The sequence below is a fragment of the Myotis davidii genome, unplaced genomic scaffold (assembly GCF_000327345.1).
Source record: "Myotis davidii unplaced genomic scaffold, ASM32734v1 scaffold38, whole genome shotgun sequence".
In the NCBI taxonomy this organism is placed as follows: domain Eukaryota; kingdom Metazoa; phylum Chordata; class Mammalia; order Chiroptera; family Vespertilionidae; genus Myotis; species Myotis davidii.
In genome coordinates this window covers 1,238,779-1,263,536 of record NW_006291383.1, presented here as the reverse complement: position 1 = coordinate 1,263,536, position 24,758 = coordinate 1,238,779, and the positions used below count along the sequence as shown (strand labels likewise).

Sequence of the window (24,758 nt, the reverse complement as noted above, 5' to 3'; positions counted from 1 at the left end):
CCCTTTCCAAAATGCTGATGGCTTTATCTTTTAAGTCAGCATTAACATCAGAAGACTGGTATGGGGGAAATGCTGAGGTTCAGCAAACACACAGTTCTCAACAAGAGACTGTAGTCTATAACTTCATGGAGAAGCCAGTACCAGCGGGGTAACCAGAGGTGGCGAAGTCTTCTCAGACACTGCTGATGGGAGCATTAAAGGACACATTTCTGTACGGAAATGAGGTAAAATATGTCAACATTTACATTCCATTTCTAGGAATGTATCCTCAGAAAATAATGGGAAAAATAAAAAAGGAAATGTTTATCACAGAGCAGTATATGATGGTAAAAAATTAGAAACATCTTTAATGTATACTAATTAAGAATTTGTTAAAAATGATTACTTAGATATAATTATTTATTGATATGGGTCCATAATATATTTTTAAGAAAAAAAAGGCTACAAAATCTTAGGAATAAAATGCCATTTTGTTAAACATGTAGAAGAACATTTTAATTAAAATATAAACACACAGCCGAGACCGGTTTGGCTCAGTGGATAGAGCGTCGGCCTGCGGACTGAAAGGTCCCGGGTTCGATTCCGGTCAAGGGCATGTACCTGGGTTGCGGGCACATCTTCAGTGGGAGATGTGCAGGAGGCAGCTGGTCGATGTTTCTCTCTCATCGATGTTTCTAGCTCTCTATCTCTCTCCCTTCCTCTCTGTGGAAAATCAATAAAATATATTTTTAAAAAATAATAAATAAAAAAATAAATGAATAAACACACACATAGAGAGGAAAAAGAGGTCTTATTTTTACCAAAGAATTAACATATTATGCTTGAAGAGTAGGATTCTGAGTGAGTTCTACTCTCAATGTTATACTTCTCTCAACTGTCTTAGCTCTATTATTTTTATTATCAAAAAGCAGTAAAGTTATTTCTATTTGAGGAAAACATTCAAACTACTTTTTAAAGAAAAGTTAGGCCGAGACTGGTTTGGCTCAGTGGATAGAGCGTCGGCCTGCGGACTGAGGGGTCCCGGGTTCGATTCCGGTCAGGGGCATGTCTCTGGGTTGCGGGCACATCCCCGGTGGGGAATGTGCAGGAGGCAGCTGGTCGATGTCTCTCTCTCTTCGATGTTTCTGACTCTCTCTCTCTCTCTCTCCCTTCCTCTCTGTAAAAAATCAATAAAATATATTAAAAAAAAAAAGAAAAGTTAGTTGTTTTAAACAGTATATTCTCCCATCAAAATAATAAAATAAATTGTAGCTAGCTGGTTGTCTTTATTCTCTATATGGACTAATTTATTGGTCACTAATAATCCATGGATTACTAAGATGTGTTTACTAAGGAATGACCTCAGTTTAGTAAAATGAATGAATGTGAATTATCATTCAATACAAACAAAAAAGTACATGCTGCACTTAAGCCTTTTCAGCAAGCTCACAGTTAGCCTAGGTCATGGTGGCATACAGAAGGCATCATTAAATGAAATCCATGGACAGCCCTGAAACCTCATTTTAGCCAATTACAACGTCCCCATAAATTCTTTATCAGAACTACTGACACGTAATTTAGGCACCCTCTAACTTCATCAGCACTTGATTGATGGCCTGCATGTACACAAAAACCTGTGGGGTTGGGTACTGGCTGAAGCTCGCCTCCAACCCACTCTCCACCCGGCCCTGCACCTGCCACCCCGTCCCAGAGAGGGTGAAGGATCCTTCGAGGCCAGGCCTCCATCAATCACACTGGATGACCAGGGACAGGAGTTCTAGCAGAAGATGGGGGGAGGGCTTCTTGGTCCCAGCGCCTCAATTCCCACAGACACAATGCTATAAATTGGACTCAGATTTCAGGCCGACCCTCAGGAGCCGTGAGATGGTGAGCCATAGTTTTTCTCCACTCTGAACAACAATTCACATCCATCTTACATTACAAGACACTAAGCATAGTATTTGTTATTTCAATAATCAGATTGATAACAACACAGGAGTAAACAGCTAATTAAGTGCATAAAAAAAGGTGGTCGAGAAAATTACATGCTCTTTTCCTAAATGATGATGACTCCTCTATGCCTCCGAAACCCAAGGGACACTACTAAGTGAAGAAAAGGAATTATATAACAATAAAATCTTTTTCCTCCAGATTGGTGAGAAGTGCAATTATTTTTTCTTAAGGAAATGTAGTGTTTATTACTTTCAGGTGGTACAATACCCAAATTAAACACAGTGACGCTGCCCACAATGGGCCCCGTTTCAGAACGGCACAAGAGGGCTTCCCCACCGCAGAAGTGGGACTGACTGAATGTGGTCAGATTTCTTACTCAGATTAAGTATTATTCAGAGCAAGGAGGACAGAGTACCTGCACACACATATACCACACAGTACTTCTGAATGACACAATTAGATCCCCACAGACAGTTTCCCTTTAAAACCAATCGCAGTGGGATTAATCAGGCAGACGGCAGTGTTACCTCGTTAGCTAGAACTTGAGAGTACTCGATGTCCAGTTCATACAGTGTTTCAATGTGGTCGCTGGTAAACGCAATGGGGACCAAGAGGATATTCTTCCACCCCCGCTCGCAAAGCCCTCTGATGGTCTCGTCTGTCTGAGGACCCAGCCAGGGCATCGGACCAACCTAGGAGAAAGGAGGATGCGTGCCCAATGGCCCCACTTCTCCCGCTGTCGGGCCTCGCACTGCCCCAGGCACACACACCTTCCTTGAGAGCAAGGGCCGTGCTTTCCACCTGCTTTAATGGGTTTTGGTGTTTCCACATTGAAGCTGGAATCCTTCTAGAAACTGGCAGGCTATAAATACCAGTTCTGTCACTACAACTGGAAATAATACAGTGAGTCAATGGAACTCAGCTAGTCACTCGATTTCCCCTCCCGTCAGACTGGCGGGCAGAGTTCTTTCTGCCCATGGTAAGCCATCAGGTTACACACAGTGTGTGTGTATGAAAGAGCCAGATCTCACCGTTTCATAACTAAGTCCTAAAATAGGTGTCCTCGAAAGAGCCGACTGCCCGCAACGTGCGGAAGCCACCCACCTTGGACTGCCAAACCAGCCGGTAGGGGTTGGAGTAACCCAGCTTCTCCATGACTTTCTGGACAGTGGCGCCCACCTCCTGAGGGTAGGGGTCCCCTCTGTTGACCACCTGCAGCAGAGACACATGGGTGTCAGTCACAGCCTTGTGAAGGCTTCCAGAGCCTGGGACGCGCAGTTGCAGGAGGTAAGGCCTGGACCGGAGTCCTCCCCTCCGTCTTCTGCACTAAAGACAACACAATCTGAGCTCCATCGCCAAACTTCCGTGGATCCACTTCTTCATTGGCCAAGGGTCAATCATCTCTAAGGACCCTAAGAAAAGGTCAAATTCTATGCCCACGTTATCCGTGGGAAACTGATGATGTGTAACGATGAAGGAGGGGCCTCTATGTGCCCCCATCTGAAACAGGGCAATGAATGACACAGAGCTGGACAGGAGTCAATATGGGATGAGACTTCTACCTTGGCAGTCACTGGAGTGGCTGACTGTGGAAAGGAATTGAAAGGAGACTGTGTATAGAACTGAGCTTATGGGGTTCAGGGGGAGAAAAGGGTAAGCGCCAGTGGAAGAAGAGAGACGACAGAAGCAGCACATGGGCTCCGATTCCAAGGTCCTGAAGGATATGACTGGTGCCGCCTTTCTCCTCCTCCTCCTCCTCCTCCTCCTCCTCCTCCTTTTTTTTACCTATGCCTTCCAATTCCTCTTCCTACAACAATGGACTACAGACGAATGCTTTGTGTACAGCGAATGTCTGATAAACGCTTCTGACAGTCAGAACAGCTTAATACCTTGAAAGTGTTTAGTAAAATTGTATTTTTACTGCTTTAATATTTAGTTTCATGCTGACTCCCTAACACTCTTACCCTGCTGTATTTCTCCTCAATGTAACACTTATTACCTCCAAAAATACCACAATATTTTCTTATGTATTATGTTTATTATCTGTTTTCCCCACTCGCTAGGGGCAAAGATTTATATCTATTTTGTTCCATTCCCAGATCCTGTGACAGTGGATAGAACAGTGTCTGAAATATAGTAGGTGCTCAATAAATACTGCTGACATGAAATACTGATGAACTATTTTATGATCTACAAAAAATTAGTTAAAAAGCCATTAGAAAGATAAATGTAAAAGGAATGAGGGAAATATAAAGTCACCATCAGAGCAGCACAGAAATAATTGCTACAGGCAAGATCCAGAGATGGATGCTAAAATTGCGGGGCAAAAATATGAGAAATAAGACACTTGGATAGTCTCAAAGACTCTCCCCTAAGATATTTTTTAATTACAAAAAGGAAAAGAATGACTGCACCATGGACAATCCAGTAGACACCACCTTTGACAAATGACCAATGATCATAACACCGGCAGGAAGGCACACCTGTCATCACGTACCCCTGAGATGATGCTCTGAGGAGGACAGGTCACCCCTGGGGTCTCCTTCCCTCCAAGGCACAACCTCGGTGTAATCATGAGGAAACACCAGACACGTCCAAACAGGAGAGCATGCTACATCACAGCTGACATTCTACAAAATCACCCTTCACAACTGTCAAGGTCATGAAAGACAAAGACAGATGGGAGGACACAAGGAGACAGGACAACTGAATGTGAGGAGGGGTCCTGGGCTGGGTCGGGAACAGAGAAAGGACCTGGTGGAAGAAGTGGTGAACCCCGAGGAGAGCCTGGCCTTCGGTTAGCAGTACTGCCCATGGTTCAGGTCTTGTTCTGACTACTGCACTACGGTTCTGTGAGGCGTCAGCCTCAGGCATAGCCACGTGAAGGGGATGTGGCACTATTTTTGCAAATATTCTGTAAATCTAAAATGTTTTCAAATAGTACGTTTTTTAAAAAGCCATGAAGCAGGGAAGGGGAGTGTAGGGGTAAGAATAGCTGCTACATCCATTTTCTTCCTCGGCAATCCCACGCTCCCCCCACCCCTTTCTTATCGTCATAACTTCATGGCATTCCTCAGTCCCACACAGAACCCTGGGTAGCAAAAAAACCTGGGAGCAGCATGCTCAGACCTGGGGGGCGGGGAGGCGGAGGGAGAAGTGGGGCCGAGGGTGAGAGAACAGAAGGCAGCACCTGGAAACGTTCATGTGTAAAAATGTGTTTCTTCCTTTCCCAATTCAAGCGCCTCCCTTCTGGCACTTCAGACGTGGCCTCAACACACCAGGACAGTTATAAATAGGAAGATGGACATGTGAAGAGGATTTGCATAATACCAGAAAAAGAGACTAGGAACCTGTTCAAATGTAACAGGCAGGCTTCCAGAGGAGAGAAATTGATCTCCAGGGCCACATACTGCTGAAAGGGCAACTGCTTAGCTGAGATGTAGGAGTGGGAAAAGCTGCAAAGGGCTCGACCCTGGTGACCACAAGGTGGCAGTAAAGACCAATTAGAAGAGTGGCCCAGGCTCTCATTAACTCCATTAGCCCTGGAATTAAAACCTTGATAACACCCACGAAGATGAAATTCTCCACCTCTCCAGCTTTGAAAGCAATGTCTGTAGGACAGGATGCTAGTTCTGAGCTGATGAAACTGGCTGCTTATTCCAAGCACTTCCATGTATCACGCTGGCAGACCTGCTGGATCATCCTTGTTCCTATACACATGTATTCGCTTGCCCAAGCGGGAGGCAACCAGTGGATGTCTCTCTCTCTCTCTCTCTCTCTCTCTCTCTCTCTCTCTCTCTCTCTCTCTCCTTCTCCCTCTCTCCCTCTCTCCCTCTCTCCCCCTCCCCTCCTCTCTTTCTAAAATCAATCTTAAAAACAAAAACAGCCCTGACCCGTTTGGCTCAGTGGATAGAGCGTCGGCCTGCAAACTGAAGGGTCCCAGGTTCAATTCCAGTCAAGGGCATGTACCTTGGTTGCAGGCACATCCCCAGTAGGGGGTGTGCAGGAGGCAGCTGATCAATATTTCTCTTTCATCGATGTTTCCAACTCTCTATCCATCTCCCTTCCTCTCTGTAAAAAAATCAAGAAAATATTTTTTAAAAAGCACACACAAAAAAACTCCCATATCCTCGGGTGAGGATTATAAAACAACCACCTGTACTCGCTTCCTGGAATTCAGAAGACCCCTGTCAAGTCTTGAGGACAAAAGAGTGAGATTGAGAGCCCTCCATCTGAATGGATGGCCTACGGTCAAGCAGCCAAAACATCAGACAGGTCAGAGCAGTCTACTGTGCCACTTACTAGAAATCCTTACATGTGACTATATCTTCAGGTTGTTATGATTTTTACACAGTATTATAAATTGTAAATATTATAATCAGAATGAATCATTATTAGGTCTCAAGAAGTGAATTAAGTTAAATGAGCACCACATTAAGTCTGAGATTTTAGAATTCAGGACATTGTAGAAACTGGGTCCATGTTACACATTGAGAAATCCTCTACCATGAGGTCATCCGACAAAATGTTCTTACTTACAGACATTGGCAGTGAGTGGGCAGAAAAAAGAATGACCACCTCGCTCCTCTTCTCGGGTGGAAAACAGTCCAGCTCTTTCCGAATGTGGTCTGCGAAGCACTGCAGGAACGCGGAGAAAGGAGGGTCAGGAGCAAGTGGAACAAAGTGGTGGAAATGAAAGACAGTGTTTTTAAAATGAGAGCCACACCAGAAATGCCGGAGCAACCCTCAAAACTCGGGACTCTCTTCTTAAAAAATTGCAAACAGTACGGTCTCGCTTCCTTTGGTTCATCATCAAAATGGCTCCTAACGGTTTCAGGGGCCTGGGGAATTTGATGGGAAACTTCTAACGCTCGCTAATGGCTCACTGAAAATGAACGCTCTGGATCTGCTGTCCCCCGGGAGGAGCGGGGCACACTTCCAGATGGAAAGGAAACACAGATGGGAAGGAGAAGTTGTTTTAAGACCTCTCATTTGCTCGGTTAGCAGGAAAACAGCTTACAGGGTCTTTCTAAATCTCCTTAGTTTGGCTTTCAGGCATATTGCATTAAAATGCATTAGACAGAAATAGTAGAGGAATAAGAAAATATCATCTATTTTTATGACCTTTTCCTTCTGAGCCCAATATCCTCACTGAGTCAATCTTCATAACAACCTTCACAACAACAGATGAGAGGTTGTAAAAGTCCCATTAAATTCACAGAGGGCGGAAAGATGCGCCGGCTTGCGGGCCCGTTCAGTCACATCTGCGGAACTTGGGCTAGAACACAGGCCCACCTCCTCCCCCAAACCTCTGTCGACCAGACCAGTTAATTCCCTTCGTCTAGTTGGCACTTTCCGACTCACATCAATAGGTGCTGAAATACCAGATCTGAGGAGGCTTTCTTTCATCTTACACTTTAATCATTCTTTGTCATTTCACTTATAAAGCAAATGCTACAAAGGACATTAACGGGCCAATTGACAAAATTCTAATATAAACATGGATTAGATAAATTAATCAATGTTAAATTGACTGAATGTGAATATTGTATCATGGTTATGGGAGAAAATCTTCCTGCTATTTAGGTATAAAGAGTGATTTTATATATGACTGTATATGTTTAAAACTTATTCTCAAAAGGTTCAGGAAAAAAATGATGTATAGATATATACATACACAGAGATAAATGTTAATATTAATAATATGTGAATCTAGGTAAAGAGTAGACTTTTCTGCATGTTTGAAGTTATTTCCAAATAAAAAGGGTTTTTTTTATTGTTGTTTTAAATCTTTATTGTTGACAGTATTACATATGCCCCCTTTTTCTCCCAATGACCCCTTCTAGCCCACCAAATAAAAAGGTTTTTAAAACATTCTAAAGGACAATTTACCAGAACCATGTAAACTTATTATACTTGCTGGTATGTGGATATATACCAATTTAGGATGAGCAAATTATTCCTCAATAAATACTGAGATATTATTAATCTTTACAGAACCCTCAAAAATTGGTAAATAAATGCCCCAGGGCACAAAATGGCACCTAGAGAGTTAGTTCCCTTTTCAAATTTTATTATTGACTTATAGGTTGTGACAGGAGTAGATGCAAACAAAAACAGGATTTTCTGGTAGTCTTTGCAATGTTTGGAAACTAAAGGTGCTCACAAAAGATTATTTCTGGACAAAAGCCTAGATGAGGAGGCCCGCTGCGAAGTTCACGTAGGAACCCGGGACATCCACTTACTCCAATTATTCCAACAGCTGGGTAACAGCAGTAAAATGACCGTTTTATGTAATTGCTGCCTATAATAAGTGGGGAAGTTGATTTAAATTTTTTAGTTTTAGTTTTTAACTATATTTTTATAGTTTTAATTTAGGGTCTAGGTTTGGGTTTGTGTGTTTTTTTCTATTTCTGCCAGATAGCCAATCTCCTTCTCATGTAGTCTACATAATATTAAGAATAAAATCTATGTATCAATTTTTTGTTCCCAAAGAAGTTTAATATTTTTCCTTTTCTCTTCTTGCAAACCTGCACGTACAAACACAATTTGTTACGGCTTACCACAGACCCTAAGCCATCGTCAAAACTGAGGAGCCGAGGGCAAGCCCAAGTGCTACTTAAATCATCTAGAATCCATCTGTGGTATTTTCCCCATGCACTCCCTCAGCAGAATGAAAGAGGCAGGCGGCTCTCAGAGCCTTCAATCACAGCATCCAGGGGGCAGATAAATGCCTCTGAGACTCCCTTTCATTTTGTGAACGGAGACTTCCTCAGTTAAGAGACCTTTCCATCTTTCTGCTTCCCCCCTTTTCAAATGGCTGAATTTTAATGCAAATCTAATTACTCACTGGATCAGGGCAGGCAGATGCTGTGCAGACCCCGCAGTTCTCTACCACATGTCAGTGCTGACCCGAAACACCCCTCGTTTCCAGTCCAGGCCTCCAAGAGCAAGAGTCACAGCTCTCTGGGGCTCTGGTGGTACTGACTGGACCAGCAGACGAGTGGGGACACCGAAGCAAAACCACACCCATCCCTAGGAAAGTGCCTTCTTTTCACTTTTGACTGAAAACCGAATTTCAACCTAAGGGTTAACCCTTGACTTCTACAGGCCTAAGGAAGGTAGTTTGCTCACGGAGAGCTGGCCTGCTTTTAATGATGTCTAGCACCATCTAGCGGTTACAGATTTTAAATGATTCCAGGCTTTTAAAGAAGATGTTACTAGTAAGTTGGTATTTTGCCAGTCAGAGAATGTCCAAGGAATGAAACATAAACTGGGTGAAATCTAAATCACTTAATATTTCTCCTACCACAACTAACTCAAAGGCAGAAACTTCCACTGGCAGAACAAAACTATATCTGCATGATATAGGGCATTTATAGCAACGCTCCTGTATTCAGAGGGCAAAAGAGGATATTAAAATGAATGAATGAATGAATAAAAGCTAGTTAAAACTATTTTACCATTTGCAACAGCATGGATGGACTTAGAGCAGTGGTTCTCAACCTTCTGGCCCTTTAAATACAGTTTCTCATGTTGTGACCCAACCATAAAATTATTTTCGTTGCTACTTCATAACTGTAATGTTGCACTGTTATGAATCGTAATGTAAACATCTGATATGCAGGATGGTCTTAGGCGACCCCTGTGAAAGGGTCATTTGACCGCCAAAGGGGTCGCGAACCACAGGTTGAGAACCGCTGACTTAGAGAGTACTATGTTAAGTGAAATAAGTCAGGGAAAAAGAAATACTGTATGATTTCACTTATATATGGAATCTAAAGAACAAAATAAACAAATGAACAAAACAGATACAGACTTATAGATACAGAGAGCAGACTGCTGGTTGCCAGAGAAGAGGAGGGTTGGGGGTCTGGCTGAAAAAGGTGAAGGGATGAAGAAGTATAAATTGTTAGTCACAAAATAATCTGAGGGGTATAAAGTGCAGTATAGGGCAGCGGTCGCCAACTGGTGGTCCGTGAAGTCCGAAAGGTTGGCGACCGCTGGTAAAGGGAATATAGTCAATGCTAGTATAATAATTATGTACAGTGCCAGGTGGGTGCTGGAAATATTGGGGGACCACTTCATAAAGTATATGGTTATCTAATCTTTATGCTGCACATGTGAAACTAAAATAATAGTGAATGTACTGTAACTGAAAAATAAAATTAAAAACAAAAAGCCATTGGCTTTAGAATTATACTTTTCACTGTTCTCCTAATGTCACCTATTAATATAAATATTATAAATATAAATTGCATGGAAGAATTTTGTAATTTCTTCTAATATATAAAACTTTCTTGATTGAAATGTTAAATTTCTTTTCAAGTCTGAGAACATGTAGATATAATACCTTTAAGTTTTAAAATTTTTGATATTTTAAAGGATTTAGAACACAGAGTGTTTATTTGTCCGCCACTCAGTCTATGAATGTACATTAGCAGAAACACCTTGCGTAATCTTTAACGTTCTTCTGGTCATTGGGAAACCCAAAACTCAAAATGTAATTCTGCTATGATTTGTGACTAACAGTATTAACCTAAAGAAACAAGAGAGTCTAAACTTTAATCTTTAAATGTATTTTCTCTTGTCACAATAATCCTTTTTTTAATCCCCAGCATGCAATTTAAGCCAGAGAACCGTGAGGCTCAGAGGGACACCTGTAAAAGAACTGGCCACACAGAAGCTGGGGTGATGGGCTGCGGGTAGGTTCTGGCTTACCTGAATGAGGAGGGGATGCGTGGGCCACCTGTCAATTGTGCTCCACTTCATCATGGGCTTCTTTCCCACTTCATTATAGTATCTGTAAATGGCGTTTAAGCTGCTACCTGAAATAGGCAGGGGCCACTTAGTAGATGCCTACTGACTACAGTGAAAATAAGAAAACAAGACTAGTAAAGGCAGTAATTGTAAGTTCAACATAAGCAACTGCTTCTATACTGAGTCAGTCTAATTACAATCATTCCAATGCTCTAAAATGCATACAGACTTCACTGCCCTGCAAATGAAGATCACTGAAAAGCAATCCATTTCAATGGCCTTTCAAAGATTATTGAGGTCATTTCTAGTGAGAAACATGATGGCAGTGGATTTATGAAATACTAGTGGTTGTTATTTGCAGTGACCAAGTCTTACAATTAACAGCACGTTGAAATTATTTCCCCACTATGAAGGTAATCAAACCCATTGCAGCAAATGTAGGGGGTGTGGGAGAAGGAAAGAAGCCAGCCATTATTCCCATTTTACTAGTACATCATTGTTTTATGCTAGCATAGTTCCTTCCAGTTATATTTCCTTTTAGCTATCTTGTTTTACAAAGTTGTAATTTAATATGTATGCAACTTTGCATCCTGAGTATTTTGGGCATTTTTAGTTAATACTATGAGAAGAGTATTTCCCACATTATAATAAAAGCTTTATAACCATCTTTTTTAATGGCTTGTTGATAAAAACAGCAGCTTATTGAGGTTTCCATGAGCACTCTCTTTTTATCTGCTTTTACAACATTATCATCATCCCCTAGAATAAGTTAAATGAGTATCAAAACCTTACAGGAATCTAACAAAACGTGTATTTCCAAGGAAGAGATGGAAATCATGAAAATTTAAAGCCTAACAGGAGTTAAATGGTACCAACCCAATACAATTTTATCCTGGCCTAGGGGAGCTGGAACTGGGGCCAAGCCTTAATCCTATGAAACTGATCCTAACATAAGGACTCTTCCTCAATCTTAATGTAGAGCAGAAGTTCCAAAACATTTCATGCTTCCCAACACCAATCCACTGGTTTCTAATTATGAGACTACTCATCAGTTAGGTTTCCAATTTATAATGCTAGTCGGGACAGAGCCATATTTAAATCAAAGGAATATTCTTAGGCTAAGACTCAACTTTAAAAAGACAAATGAGTTCACTTTGGTGAGTAGAATACAATGAACCAGGAGAATCCAAACTGAGTCTATTCCAGGTTCTGGAAGCCACATAAGTTGCCCTAGGTCACTGAGAACCATCCATGAACTACCAGAAGTAGTAATTAAGAGGAAAGTATAACTAAAAAAATCACTTGTGATTGATATACAGAATATACCGGCTCTGCCACAACGTGTGTCTACAAGATGCAATAGAAAAACGACACTCTAGTGGCTTCAAAGAATGAATGTGCTTCCCGAAGGCTTTCACCTCTCTGAAGTGAAGAGGTGCGTGCCCTTCCACATGAGGTATACTGGAGAAAAACTGCACAGACATGGATGTTTTAAGCACACGAATAGAGCCAGCTGTGTAATGAAACCCACAGTCAATCCTTCGTCATATAAGTAACGATCTTCTTAAGTTGTCTAATTTTGAGAGCATTTACATGTTGAGATATATTTTTAAAACAAGGCCAAAATAAAAGTATAGCTTAGGTATTTATAAAATCTGATTCCTTCTCCAATAGCATATCACTGGACATTTTGAAGTTGGAGAGGTACATTTCCAAAGGAAATCTCAGTGCCAACCATTGATGTCTGAGAGCTCAGGCGTTTTCATAGGCGCCCTACACACAGCAGGTCTTCCAGTGGCCTTCCGCCTCTCCCTAGAGTTATACAGTAATATACACTGATATCCAAAGCGGTTTGGGAGTAAAAGTGTGCTGACCCCAAACCTTGAAACAGAATACAAGCAAATGTATGTGTAGGTGACAGCAGAAGCTTCACCCACAACTGATGAGACAGGGATTGGCAAATGCAGTTACTTTCCTGCTCCTGTTAAATATAGGAAATAACATGAATCTAGAATTCTAGGTTTGCGGAGGAAACCTCAAATTGGGCTGTGATTTAACCAGTAACCAACCCATAACTGAAGCATAACAACAACAAAATAACACTATTCCCAATATCCTATGGGCTTTTAAAACGTAAACAGTGATCACCTTTGCTACATTAATAAGAATTGTAGGGTATCCATAACAATCAGTTTATTATACAAATATAGAAAGTGCTTAATCCTGATCCATTACACCAGTGATTTTCAACCTTTTTCATTTCATGGCACATATAAACCAATTACTAAAATTCTGCAGCACACCAAAAATATATATATTTTGCCAATCTGACAAGAAAAAGGTATAATTTTGATTCATTCATACCATACTGCTACTGCTGCTACTGTTGTGTTGGCTGTTGTCTTTTTTGTTGTTATTGTTGTTGTTTGTTTGTTTGTATTTGTTTTACAATCTAAGGCAAAAGAGGTCAGTGCCCTTGACTAAATAGATGCTGCATGTTTTAAAAATCCTTGCGGCACCCTGGTTGAAATCACTGCATTAAAGCATTGAACACCAGCAGCTACCGCCTTCCACCACCATTTGTAATTCTGAGCCAACTGGCCAATAACTCAAGGGACAGACGAACCATGAGATTTCAAATGGACTGACCTGAACTCTCGAGTTTAAAGCAGACAGGCTGGATTTGCCATTCAAATCACAAAGGATTTATCCTTTCCTGCCGCACTCAGTTTCCTGGCTATTTCTACCAGGGCCCTGCCACCCTCCCACTGTCAGGAACCCTTACCTGTGGTAGAGCAGCTGTACTGTGGGTACTGTGTGAAAGCAATAGCCCTTTCAAGCCCATCTCTCTCCATCTCTTCAATTGCTTCTTCTGTTAAAGGGTGGACGTACCGGAATCCAATATAGTATTTGTGAGGGGCTATTAGGATGCATGTGTGGAAAGGAGAAAGTATTAATCTTTATATAGATTCCTCCGAGTCGCCAAACGTAATACAATGTCCAGAACAAAGAACATCTACGCTAATTTCCTATGGTGCTGATAAACGGGGGGAAGTTTAGAATATTCCTTGGATCTTATCCAGTCCTCAGCTAGCATATGGACTTTTAATCACTATTGTCTGGGACCAACCTCTCTCCTTATATACACACATCTTTTCTTAGCACAATGGTTTTTAAAACTCAAGCTTTGCCCACTGGAGTGGCTCAGTTGGTTGAGTATCGAAAGGTGCCAGTTCGACTCCCAGTCAGGGGAAGGCAATCAATCCATGTTTCTCTCTCACATCAATGTTTCTCTGTTTTTCTTTCTCTCTCCCCTCTCTCTCTCCTCCTCCTCCCTCCCTCTCTCCATCTCTAAGCATGACCTGGTGAGGATTACAAAAACCCTGTGCCTAGTTCTCTTCTCCTTACTGAGATGCGAGACTCAAGAGAAGAGAGAAAAGAACAGGATTCTCCTCTCAAGTAACAGTCGCTTTGCTTTTTCCTTCCCTCTGGTTTGAACCCCCTTTCAGGTAGGGAAACGGAGACACTCCAAGGTCAATGAACCTGCCCAAAGTCACACCCCAGCAGATGCTCAAGCTGAAATTTTACCGTCTCTGCCCATCCCAGAGCCCATGTTCTTTCCTTCTCTGCCCCCACCCACTTCCACCACCCAACGCCCTCCTCCTGTGCCCTCAGGCCCAAGGTCACCAAATTTATAGAAATGCTTTGGGATACTCAATACAAGTTCACTGATAACAAATGACTGAAATGATTCTTCTGTATGCATACAGGGAAAACACCCAACAGCAATTCGTAAATTGGAGGTACCAAATGAGATTTCAAATCATTGTTCTTGGCACCTAAGCACCTAAGGACCCACATCAGCCATATCTTTGTGTTCCTTTCTCCATAGCTTTACCAGTTCCCTCTTCTAAATCTTCCCTTGTCCTCCTAAATCTTTTTTCTTGCATTTTAAAAGCATCTACAACCACACAATTCTTAGGCATTTATAAATCATGAAATTCAGAATTTCCTAAAGTGACCCAGACTTATTTCCCTGTCTTTTCATATGATTACACCGAACTTATGCTCAGGGATAATATGAGAATACACCACATAAACATTAAGTAATAATAAATAAACCCAAGATAATGTTACTATCCAACCAATAGCAGGGGCTAAAACTAATAATATGACACTAGCACTAATGCGTTTGGTTCGGTGGATAGAGCATCCATTGGCGACCGAAGGGTCCCAAGTTCTATTCTGGTCAAGGGCACATACTTTAGTTGGAGGCTCCTGGCCCTGGTCTGGGCGGGAGGGGAGGCAACCAATCAGTGTATTTCTCTCACATTGATATCAATATTTCTCTCTCTGTCTCTCCCTCTCCCTTCCACTCTCTCTAAAAATCAAAGCAAAGATATCCTTGGGTGAGGATTTAAAAAAGGAATGACACTAAATTGGAACATAGGAAACATTTAGGTTACATTGAAGGAGAAGATAAACACATTATAAATACTCCTCAATAACGTGATCCAAGGAACCATGTTACCAAGAACAGGTGCAGAATAGCAAAAAAATGGAGAAGTATGTCTGCGTGGGAAGGAGGGTCTGACCCCATATTCGCTGGTTGGGGACCACAGAAAGAGGAAGGAAAATGCATAAACGAAACCAAGTTCAGCTGTCTGTCCTTCTAAGCCCCCAAACTTATGTCCTCTTGCATAAAATATGGTGAACTGTGACTAAAAACACACCAGAGGACAAGACCCTGTAAGCAAACTCCAAATGACTGATTTAAGGCGCGGCTGGCGACCTGAGGTGCGGTGGAAGTGGCCCTGGCTTTCTAACCTATGTGGAGACATACTACCATCAGATTGGCATAGTAAGATCCCGGTGCTGCAGGTCCACCAGCTTCTCACGTTTCCTGTCCACCGCTGAAACGTTGCAGCCTAAATGCCTAGGGTGTGGAGTGCCTCAATACTGCAGACTAAGGGAGGCGGAGAGGCTGCCCTCAGAGATAAAGGCAGGGTGGGGGCTGCATTTTGAAGTGAGAGAGAGTGCAATATCCTGGAAAGAACAGATAAGGCTCCTCCCCCTTCCTACTCCTGGAGCTGGCAGAGTTGTTTTGTGTGTCTCAGTATTACATAAAAACAACGGTAGATCCTACAGTCAATGGCGTCTTACGTGAGATTAAATATGGTACTTATAGTTCATTTGAGCAGTGTTTCATGCTGTACATTATTATTCCAGTAGAGGGTTTCAGAGGACAGTTGCCAGAGGTGTGTGGTCCTCCTTTTATTTTTATTTATTTATTTTTAATTGATTTTAGAAAGAGGAAGGGAGGGTGGGAGGGAGAGAAACATTGATGTGAGAGAGAAACATTGACCGGTTGCCTCCTGTACATGCCCCAACCCAGGATGGAACCTACAACCTGGGTATGTGCACTGACCCGAAACCGTACCTGCCACCTTCCAGTGCATGGGGCCGCTGCTCCAACCAACTGTGCCAGCCAGCCAGCCGGGCACAGTCCTCTTGTTAGTGCCACGTCTGAGGAGGCGCACAGAGGCCTCACGATGGGGGTTCTGCCGAGAGCTGAAAGCAGCTGCTGAAAGCTGCTGAGTCTCATGGCTGCCACTCAGCGAGCTAATTTGGCTCTACATGTTGATCTGATAATCAGCTCTCCATACAGGAAGAAAAGGCAATCGCAGCAGCCTCAATCCATTCCCAAAGCTTTCTTTCCGAAGCAACCACTTGTGCGTCTTATACTCAAATCCATCTCTACAGATCTTTAACGGGACCTTGGCTGAGTCAGTGTATGTCGTCTCTTCCTTACACTCTAGCCCAGCTTCATGCGCACCTCACACTATCTTTTGAAACTAATGTTCCAAATCCTTAGCTTTTTAATCTGTCACATAACGATGTAGCAGAAAAGGGTTTACAGCCGAGGACAAGGGAAAAGACCTCGAGAACTAAGTGACGGTGCATCACACAGGAGCCCCCACAAAGCGCGAGGGGCCGGGACACAGACTGCACGTGGCAGGCGGAGGGGTTCTGAGTTTCATAACCACTAGCGAGATGTTCGTTAAGCACGCACCTGTGTGTGGGGACATCTTGTCCAGCAGCTTCACCATGCCTTCTCCTTGCTTGGAAGTCCACATCTTGATGGGGGATCCGCCGCCAATCCTGCGGTACTGCTCCTGGATTTTGGGGGTTCGACGTTTGGCGATGATTGGTGCCAGCCTACTAAATCATTTAACATGAGGGTACGTGAATTCTATTCCACCTTAGCAACTCAGAATCATGTTCTACTCAATAAGAAAAAGATAAGCAGAATTTTAAAAAAGAGTCTAAGAAGGCCAAGCCTTTGGAAACGGGAGCTGGAAGTCACTGACAAGGGGCAGCTCTCTCGGCCTCGATTACAGAGAAAACTGGGCACTCTCGGAGGGGCAGCTGCCTCTGCCCCGCAGCTGTTCTGGCACCCTGAACAGTCAGACCCCCAACAAGTGGGCAGAGACCCTGGATGTGCGCTAGCTACGGTCTTAACACCTCCCGATCCTGCACCTCGCAGGGACTGTGACGTATAAGACAGAATTAATACGCATTTTCTTACATATTCCTCTCAATGTAAGAAAATGCATATTAATCCTACAGATATACTTGCATATGTGAGCAAAGGTGTATGCATAAGAATGTTCATTATAACAGTGTAAACAACCTAAATGTCCATCCGTGAGGCCCTGGCTAAATGAATTAAGGCCCAACCAATTCCTTACATCATGAGAAAAATGAGCCAGGTCTATGTAAGCTGTTAGCGAACAATCTCCAAGACACATTAAATTCGAAGGGAAAAATAGTCACATACCTAATAATATACATAATTACATTCACATCTGTGTAAAGGAAAGGGGGGATATACATGTGTACACACACATGTGCTTGGATATACATGGACTATTTCTGGATGTAACAGCACTCACCTCCAGGGTGGCTCACTGGGAGGCTGGAGTCCGAGGTAAAAGGAAGGCCTGCCTTTTACTGTAAGCATCCTTACACCATTGGCATTTTTATTGTACACATGTATAAATTTTACACCCGCAGCACAAATGAATAACCAGCTGCTCAGTACCAGGAACAAACCCATCTCTGCAGATCTTTACCGGGGCCTCGGCTGTGTCAGACAACTGCTCTCTAGGCTCTGGGCGGGCCAGGCTCAAGAAGACTCACTGACCTGCTGTCTCTCTCCTGCCATAGCTCAGCCTCTCACGTCATAGGACATCGTGCTGCTGCTCTAGCCACTACCAGACACGCATTAAAACCGCTATAGAGCTGAGACTACAGAGCTGAGATGCACGTAAGGTGAAACGCACGGGACAAGTTATGAATAAGCGCAGGTGTCCCCGGGGAGCTTACTTTTGAATAGGAAGTGTCATTAGGTCTCGGTCCAAGAAGAGCCTCAGGAGGAAGTCGTGAACATCTCCGAGGGTTTCAGGGCCCCCCATGTTTAGCATCAGTATCCCAGTCTTCGGCTTCCTGCCGAAAAGAAAATGCAGTGGTTGATTTGTAACACTTCTCATTTCCCTCCACGGAGGAATCTTGGCTCGGCTAGCAAACTCTCATCGAATCTGTTCGATGCAGAGGTAAAAAACTGCAGACCTGTGCGCTGCCATCCCACGGCTACCTGTCCGGGAGCACAAGGGGCCTCCAGGTCCGTGCGGTCCCAGCTCAGACTCTGACCTTCATCTCGGAGCTCCATCCATGGCACTGGTCTTCGCCAGGCTCAAATGTTTCTCTGTTGAACTGTCAGCCCTGAACGCAGATCCCAGGCTTTGGGGGCTGAGTCAAGGTGTGATCTAAAATTGTCCTGACCAGAAGCACCTGTTCAAGTGAATGCCTTACGAACACACGGGTTACCTGATCTCTCCAAACTTCAGGTTCCTCGTCTGTAAACAGACAGACTACCACCTGCCTCAAACGGGTATTTTGAGAACTAAATGGAGAATGTACTTAGTCACTTAGCATGATTGGTGCACGCAGAAAGTTCTATTAGACACAGAGAAGCCTGGGGTTCCCCTGCAACTGTATGCCGGCCCATGTCTCACTCTGATACCTCCTCTTTATCCATTATTAAATGAAATGATTACTGATGTAAATTATTTCTTGCTACCCTCCTTCCTTCTCCAGCACCTACCTTTCCTGCTTTAAGTAATTCCTGTAAAAAAACTAATTTATTCAAATCAGTTCCAGCCTAAAGAATGAAGCACTGAATGAGCAAGGAGAAGCAAAAAGAAGGCAAAACTCTGTCATAAAAGTTTTAAGTCAAATCCAGCTGATGTTGCTCAGTAGTTGAGCATCAACCCATGAACCAGGTCAAGATTCAATTCCCTATCAGAGCACAGGCCCGAGTTGTGGGCTCGATCCCCAGAAAGGGGTGTACAAGAGGCAGCCGATCGATGATTCTCTCTCATCATTGATGTTTCTCACCTTCTCTCTCTCCCTTCCTCTCTCTGAAATCAATAAGAAAATATTTTTTAAACGTTTTAAGTCAAGCAGCATCAGAGAAATCAAAACCACAAAAGACCTATGCAAAATGCAAACTTCTAAAATCCAGAGCAAGCCTGGAGCCTACACAGGCTGACGTGAGCCAGGCCAGAAACCTGCCAGGGACAAGGTGCAGCCAGAACAGCACCCAGTGCATCCAAGGCTTCTGGAAGCCTCCAGAGACCACAACAGAGACTGGGAACTATGAGGTCAGGGCCTGAGGCAGGACCATGACCTGGAGGCCTGTGTGTCCCAGGAACAGGGAGCTATGTGATGACAGTAAGAGAGTCTGCAAGTGGGTAAGCTAAAGGAAACACAGGCGTGTATCTTCCATTCCTTTTTTCTCATTTAAAAAACAGATATAATTTACATTTTATAAAATTTACCATTTTAAACTGGTACAATTCGGTGGCTTTTCATATATTCACGAAGTTATGTGACTATTACAAGTACCTAATTCCTGAACATTTCATCACTCCCCAAAAATCCTTGTACCCATTGAAGCCACTCCCACTAATCTACTTCCTGGGTCTATGGGTTTGCCTATTTAGGATATTTCGCAGGAAAAGAATCATATAATATGTGGCCTTTTGTGTCTGGCTTCTTTCACTTTGCATAAAATTTTCAAGATTCATCTATGTTGTAGCATCCACCGATACTTCCTTCCTTTTCGTGGCTGACTAATATTCCACTGTGGAGATGCACTCTCCAGTCACTCTTGATAAAGCAGCTGAGAAATAACTAGTCCGGGGTTTACCCAAAACACCATTATTACGAGTGCACTGTCTCCATCGCCTACATCGGGACCACTGCTAGCGACCACAGTGACTACGCAGTCCTGCTGAGAGGGCTCTCGTTCGGAAGCCTGTCCTGGATGTGCTCTGCAGCTAATGATGTCATGGTGACATTTCATTTGCAACTGCTAAACAGCTGTTAGCAACATTTGGCATGGTGGACAGCAGAGCGTGCCACATCGACACAGGTGGAAACTGTCTTCCTGATCAAGCATACCGTAGGTGAATGAGGTGGAAATCTAAATTCACAGCCTGAATTTTCAAAACCCGAACCAATTCCTGGGAAAAGGGAAATGTTGCATCAAAATGGAGTCAGGAATTTGCCTATTTAGACCCCATTATAAAGATTCTCTAAATTCCCTTTCACCTCCTTGTCTTCTCTCAGCCTCAGCACTGCTGACATTTTGGGCTGGAAAACACTTGGTTGTGGGGGGCCGTTTTGTGCATTGTAGCGGTGTAGCAGCATCCCTGGCCTCTGCTTAGTAGATGGCAACAGCACCACTAAGTATACCTCAACCCTTGCTTGAGACCACTGTATTAGAGGGAGGGGGTTTAATCTCCTTTTATTAAACTGCACAACTACACTGAAGACGTCATTATTCTACAACTTTTCCACCCCCTTGGACCAGGAGTCCTCTCAACGAATTAACCAACGTGCTTAGTTTTCATTTCTTGATACCTGAAAATTCCCGCTTCATTATATTGTGAAATTGTAATATTCCCCTAATCTTTCTACTTAGACAACCAGTGTCCTCCTGGGATTCTATCTTTCACTTTCAAAACCTGTGACTCACAATAAATTAAGTGCATTTTTCCATGGATTGCTGCCAGTTAAGAGATTAGTGGTTAAGAGACCCCAGGCTAAGCGACTTACCTAAGCCATGGAGGGTGTCAATGTACAAAGGGGATTTAGAACTGTTTTTCATCTACACCTGAGCTCAGAACGAGAGTGGCTGTAAACGGGCCGTTACCCTGCCCTGCAAACCCAGGTTTTGTAAAGCATGTTGATCTTATACTTGAAAGAGATGCACATGATTTGAAAATACCTAATACACATGCACTTAATTCAAAACTGTGTTGTGAATAACGAATGGTGCATTAGTAAGCCCTGGCCCCATACCCCTTTTCCAAAATGTGAAATACAAAGCTTTAGTCAAGGGCCTCTGTCTCTTTGCCCCTCCAGACAGAGCACATTTGAGACCAAGATCTGAATAGCCAGGTTCCCTTTGTTTGAATGTAAAAATGTATGGAGCAAAATATATTTAAAACTTCTCACTTGAAAAGGTATCAACATTTTGCCATTTTCACATTCTGAGACTCTCAAAATATGAGGTTTTTCCTTTGAGCTATTAATGGTACATCACAGAAACTTAGCTCATCAATTAACAAATTGAATTCTACTCTACTGTATGTAGTCAACGCACAAGATGTAACTGTCCTGAAGGTCCATGCCACCTCTAGGACAGGGTGTGGCAAACTAAAATCCATGCACCAAATCTGCAACCTGCACACACACACCCCACCTCCCGCTTTTTTAAAAAATATATATTTTAATTGATTTTTTTCCAGAGAGGAAGGGAGAGGGATAGAGAGTTAGAAACATCGATGAGAGAGAAACATCCATCAGCTGCCTCTTGCACACTCCCTACTGGGTATGTGTCCGCAGCCAAGGTACATGCCCCTGACCGGAATCGAACCTGGGACCCTTGAGTCCACAGACCGACACTCTATCCACTGAGCAAAACTGGTCAGGGAGCCCCCCACCCCCCCGCCACTTGTTTCTTAAATTAAGTTTTATTGGCATGCAGCTCATTCATTTACATGTTATCTATGACTGCTCTCACATGACAAGAGAGTTGAATAGCAGCAAAAGAGACCAAATGGTCCACAAAGCCTAAAACATTTACTAGCCCCTTACAGGTAGGGTTGCTGACTCCTGGTCTAGTAGAGTGTTAGTCTAAGATTGTCTAGCCTAATCTAGTCTAAGCACTAAGCAGCACAATGCCTTCACCATGTCTGGCATTACTTCATCATTTCCAATATCTAAAAACTAGAAATAATCTACATGCCCCATAATATGGGACCGGATATATAAATTATTATTTAATACTCTATATTATTAAAATAATGGAGGATGTTTATATTTACATGACATATTGTTAAATAAAAAGAAGTTATAAAAGTATGTACAGTACTGTCCATTTTTGTAAATATATACTGAGTGAATATTAATAGACACAGATATAGAGACAAAATACTGATGGTGAGATTACCGCTGTTTTTTATCTTTTTTTTTTTTTTGCCTGTCTGTAGTTCCAAAAATGAACCCATTTCTTTAGCATAAATGAGATATAAAATTATTTAATAAAATTTCTATTTGTTAATATTTTTTAAATGTTAATAAATTCATATTAAGGCCAGTTACTTTATTGACTTTTGCCACTGAAATAATACAATAATGAAATAATTTCTTTCCAGGGTTCCACATCGAATCAGTTCTTTGGGTTACACCAAGTACCCTAAGGACTTAAAGCACTTTGCACTATGGCTGAGGTGAGAAGGACCATGGGTGGCCAAGCAGAATGGTACCCTGCTCAGCACGCCAGAACGGGGAGTAGCTGTGCTTCCTCACCAGACTCAAACTTTTAGGAAACCAGAGAGTTGAAAGGAGATGATTTGGGGCCCCACGCCTAATGCCCTATCCCCTACACATCTCTTACTTAGCACTCAATGTATCTCTGGTCACACAAAGAAAAACAACAAACACGCCCTGCCTGGTGTGGTTCAGTTGGTTGAACATCATCCTGTGCACCAAAAGGTTGCTGGTTCAATTCCTGGTCAGGGCACATGCCTGGCTTGCATGCTCAATCCCCAGTAGGGGGCAGACAGGAGGCCGCCTATTGATATTTAGCTCTCTCACATTGTCTCGCTCTCTCCCTCTCCTTAGAAAATCAATTTTAACGATCTAAAAAAATAATAATAATAACAAAAACACATAAAAAAGACTATTATATTTTCACAGCTGTATAATTTTCATAGAATATCAGGTCTACCAGAAAGATCAAGGGGTTAAATAGTTCACACTACTTTCTTTCACGGTGCTTAGTGTTCAAGTGCAGTATTCTATCTATGTACTCATTTAAATAATTGTCTTTATAGTCTGTACCAAAATAAAACTTGAGAACAGCTGTGGTTTCTGTTATGAAAGAGGATACCCAGCTAATAACTAACTCTTGGTAGATTAGTTATTCTTTATCCTGAACAGGACATACATTTCATAGGTATAATTATGTTAGGTTCATAAATACATTTCCAGCATACATATAATTTGTGTTATGTGACATATTCCAGAACAAAATTCCTACATGATTTGTAGACTGCTTGTACTCAACTCTGTGTCCTTTAACAAAAGCCCTGTGGGAACATTATCTCAACAAAGCTGAAAAATAAATAAATTAATTAATTAATGATTTAAAAATCTAAAAAAAATTTTTTTTATTTTAAAGACCTAAGGGGAGGGGGTGTGAAATCTGTTTAATAATTTGACAGCTATTGAAAGGAAGCCAAGAATATAACATCCTGCTCCTCATATACTGGGTTTTCCCAGCACCATTTTTCCTGGGGAGCTTATATCTACTGGTCTTTGCATCAGTAAAGAGAAATCCTTATTGGTGCCTAAAATTAGACTCATACCTCTTCCCCGGTTGAACTTGAGGTTTTGGGCTTCTGGCACTTTGGGTTGTTTCTGTGGTGGCTACTGCTGCGGCTGCTGCATCTGATTGGCACCTCCATGGCTGTCCGGCCCTTGAGCTGCCAGGCACCACTGTGACAAAATTAAAGTGGAAGCATGAAATCTAGCTGCAAAGTAATTTCTTTTGAAGTGGTCCTCAGAGCATAATTCCTAGATTTAAAATTTAAAGAGATGTAATAGCAGAGTTGAACCCCCCCCCGCCGCCCCCACCCCTTATTTCTCTGCAGGAGGGTGAAGGCACTTAAGGCGTCTCCAAGGGGACATGGTGGCGCCCCCTAGGATGGCTTATCAGGACCTGCAGGGAGCCTTTTTAGAAACCACACACCTCCCCTCCCTGCCTTGGCTGAAGATTTGATAGATCCTTCATGAGAATTACTGCACCTTCTAAAAGTTACTGATGGCAGCATGCTGCCCCTATGAAAGCTAAGAAGCCTGTACAAGAGGGTAAGAGCCACTGACTTAAGAAGTGGAAGCTGGGCCAGTTTTCCACCAGTTGCACAGATCTCATATCTGCCCACAGCCTTCTCCAATAAAGCAGCAGTGCTGGAGGCCCCAGCACTGCCCTTGGACCCTGACAAGGGGGACCTCGCTTTAGAGGCCCCATTCTGGCACTCTCCGTGCTGCACCCCACTCCATGGGGTGTGTAGTCTGCATGCCAAGGACTAACTGACCCCCAGAGTCCAAACCCCACATCCCCACAACCCTGGAATTCCATACCCTCAAAGTCCCACACCCACTTTCAGGGTCTGCACAGGTCCCTTTCCTAGGCCCATCCTCCGGAGAGCTGATCATGCAATCAATGTAAGCGTGATGTCAACTTGAAGGGGACCCAAGGAGTAGCTGTTTGCAGGGGCAAGAAGGGAGCTTGAACATACAAACTGGAAAGTCCACACATGTGTACGCACAGAGCCAGCATGGGAGGAGCAGGGAGGCCTGCAGGCCAGTGGCATGTCTCCCAAAGCCTCCACATTTCTGCAGGAACTCAGAAGAGTTCAGGAGTTCAC

At 42.9% G+C, this 24,758-nt stretch overlaps 1 protein-coding gene across 1 annotated transcript in view; it reads right to left on the bottom strand.

Moving 5' to 3' along the window:
* Positions 1-23,782, bottom strand: part of FECH (ferrochelatase) — a 26,278-nt gene extending 2,496 nt beyond the window's left edge. The window contains exons 1-8 of the mRNA XM_006764451.2: positions 23,697-23,782; positions 18,082-18,201; positions 16,766-16,911; positions 13,478-13,612; positions 10,654-10,760; positions 6,472-6,570; positions 3,037-3,144; positions 2,460-2,624 (exon numbers count right to left, since the gene is read on the bottom strand). Coding sequence (XP_006764514.1) covers positions 2,460-2,624; positions 3,037-3,144; positions 6,472-6,570; positions 10,654-10,760; positions 13,478-13,612; positions 16,766-16,911; positions 18,082-18,179 — 858 coding nt within the window. The 5' untranslated portion in view covers positions 18,180-18,201; positions 23,697-23,782. The remainder of the gene's footprint in view (positions 1-2,459; positions 2,625-3,036; positions 3,145-6,471; positions 6,571-10,653; positions 10,761-13,477; positions 13,613-16,765; positions 16,912-18,081; positions 18,202-23,696) is intronic.
* Between the last annotated feature and the right edge of the window lie 976 nt (positions 23,783-24,758).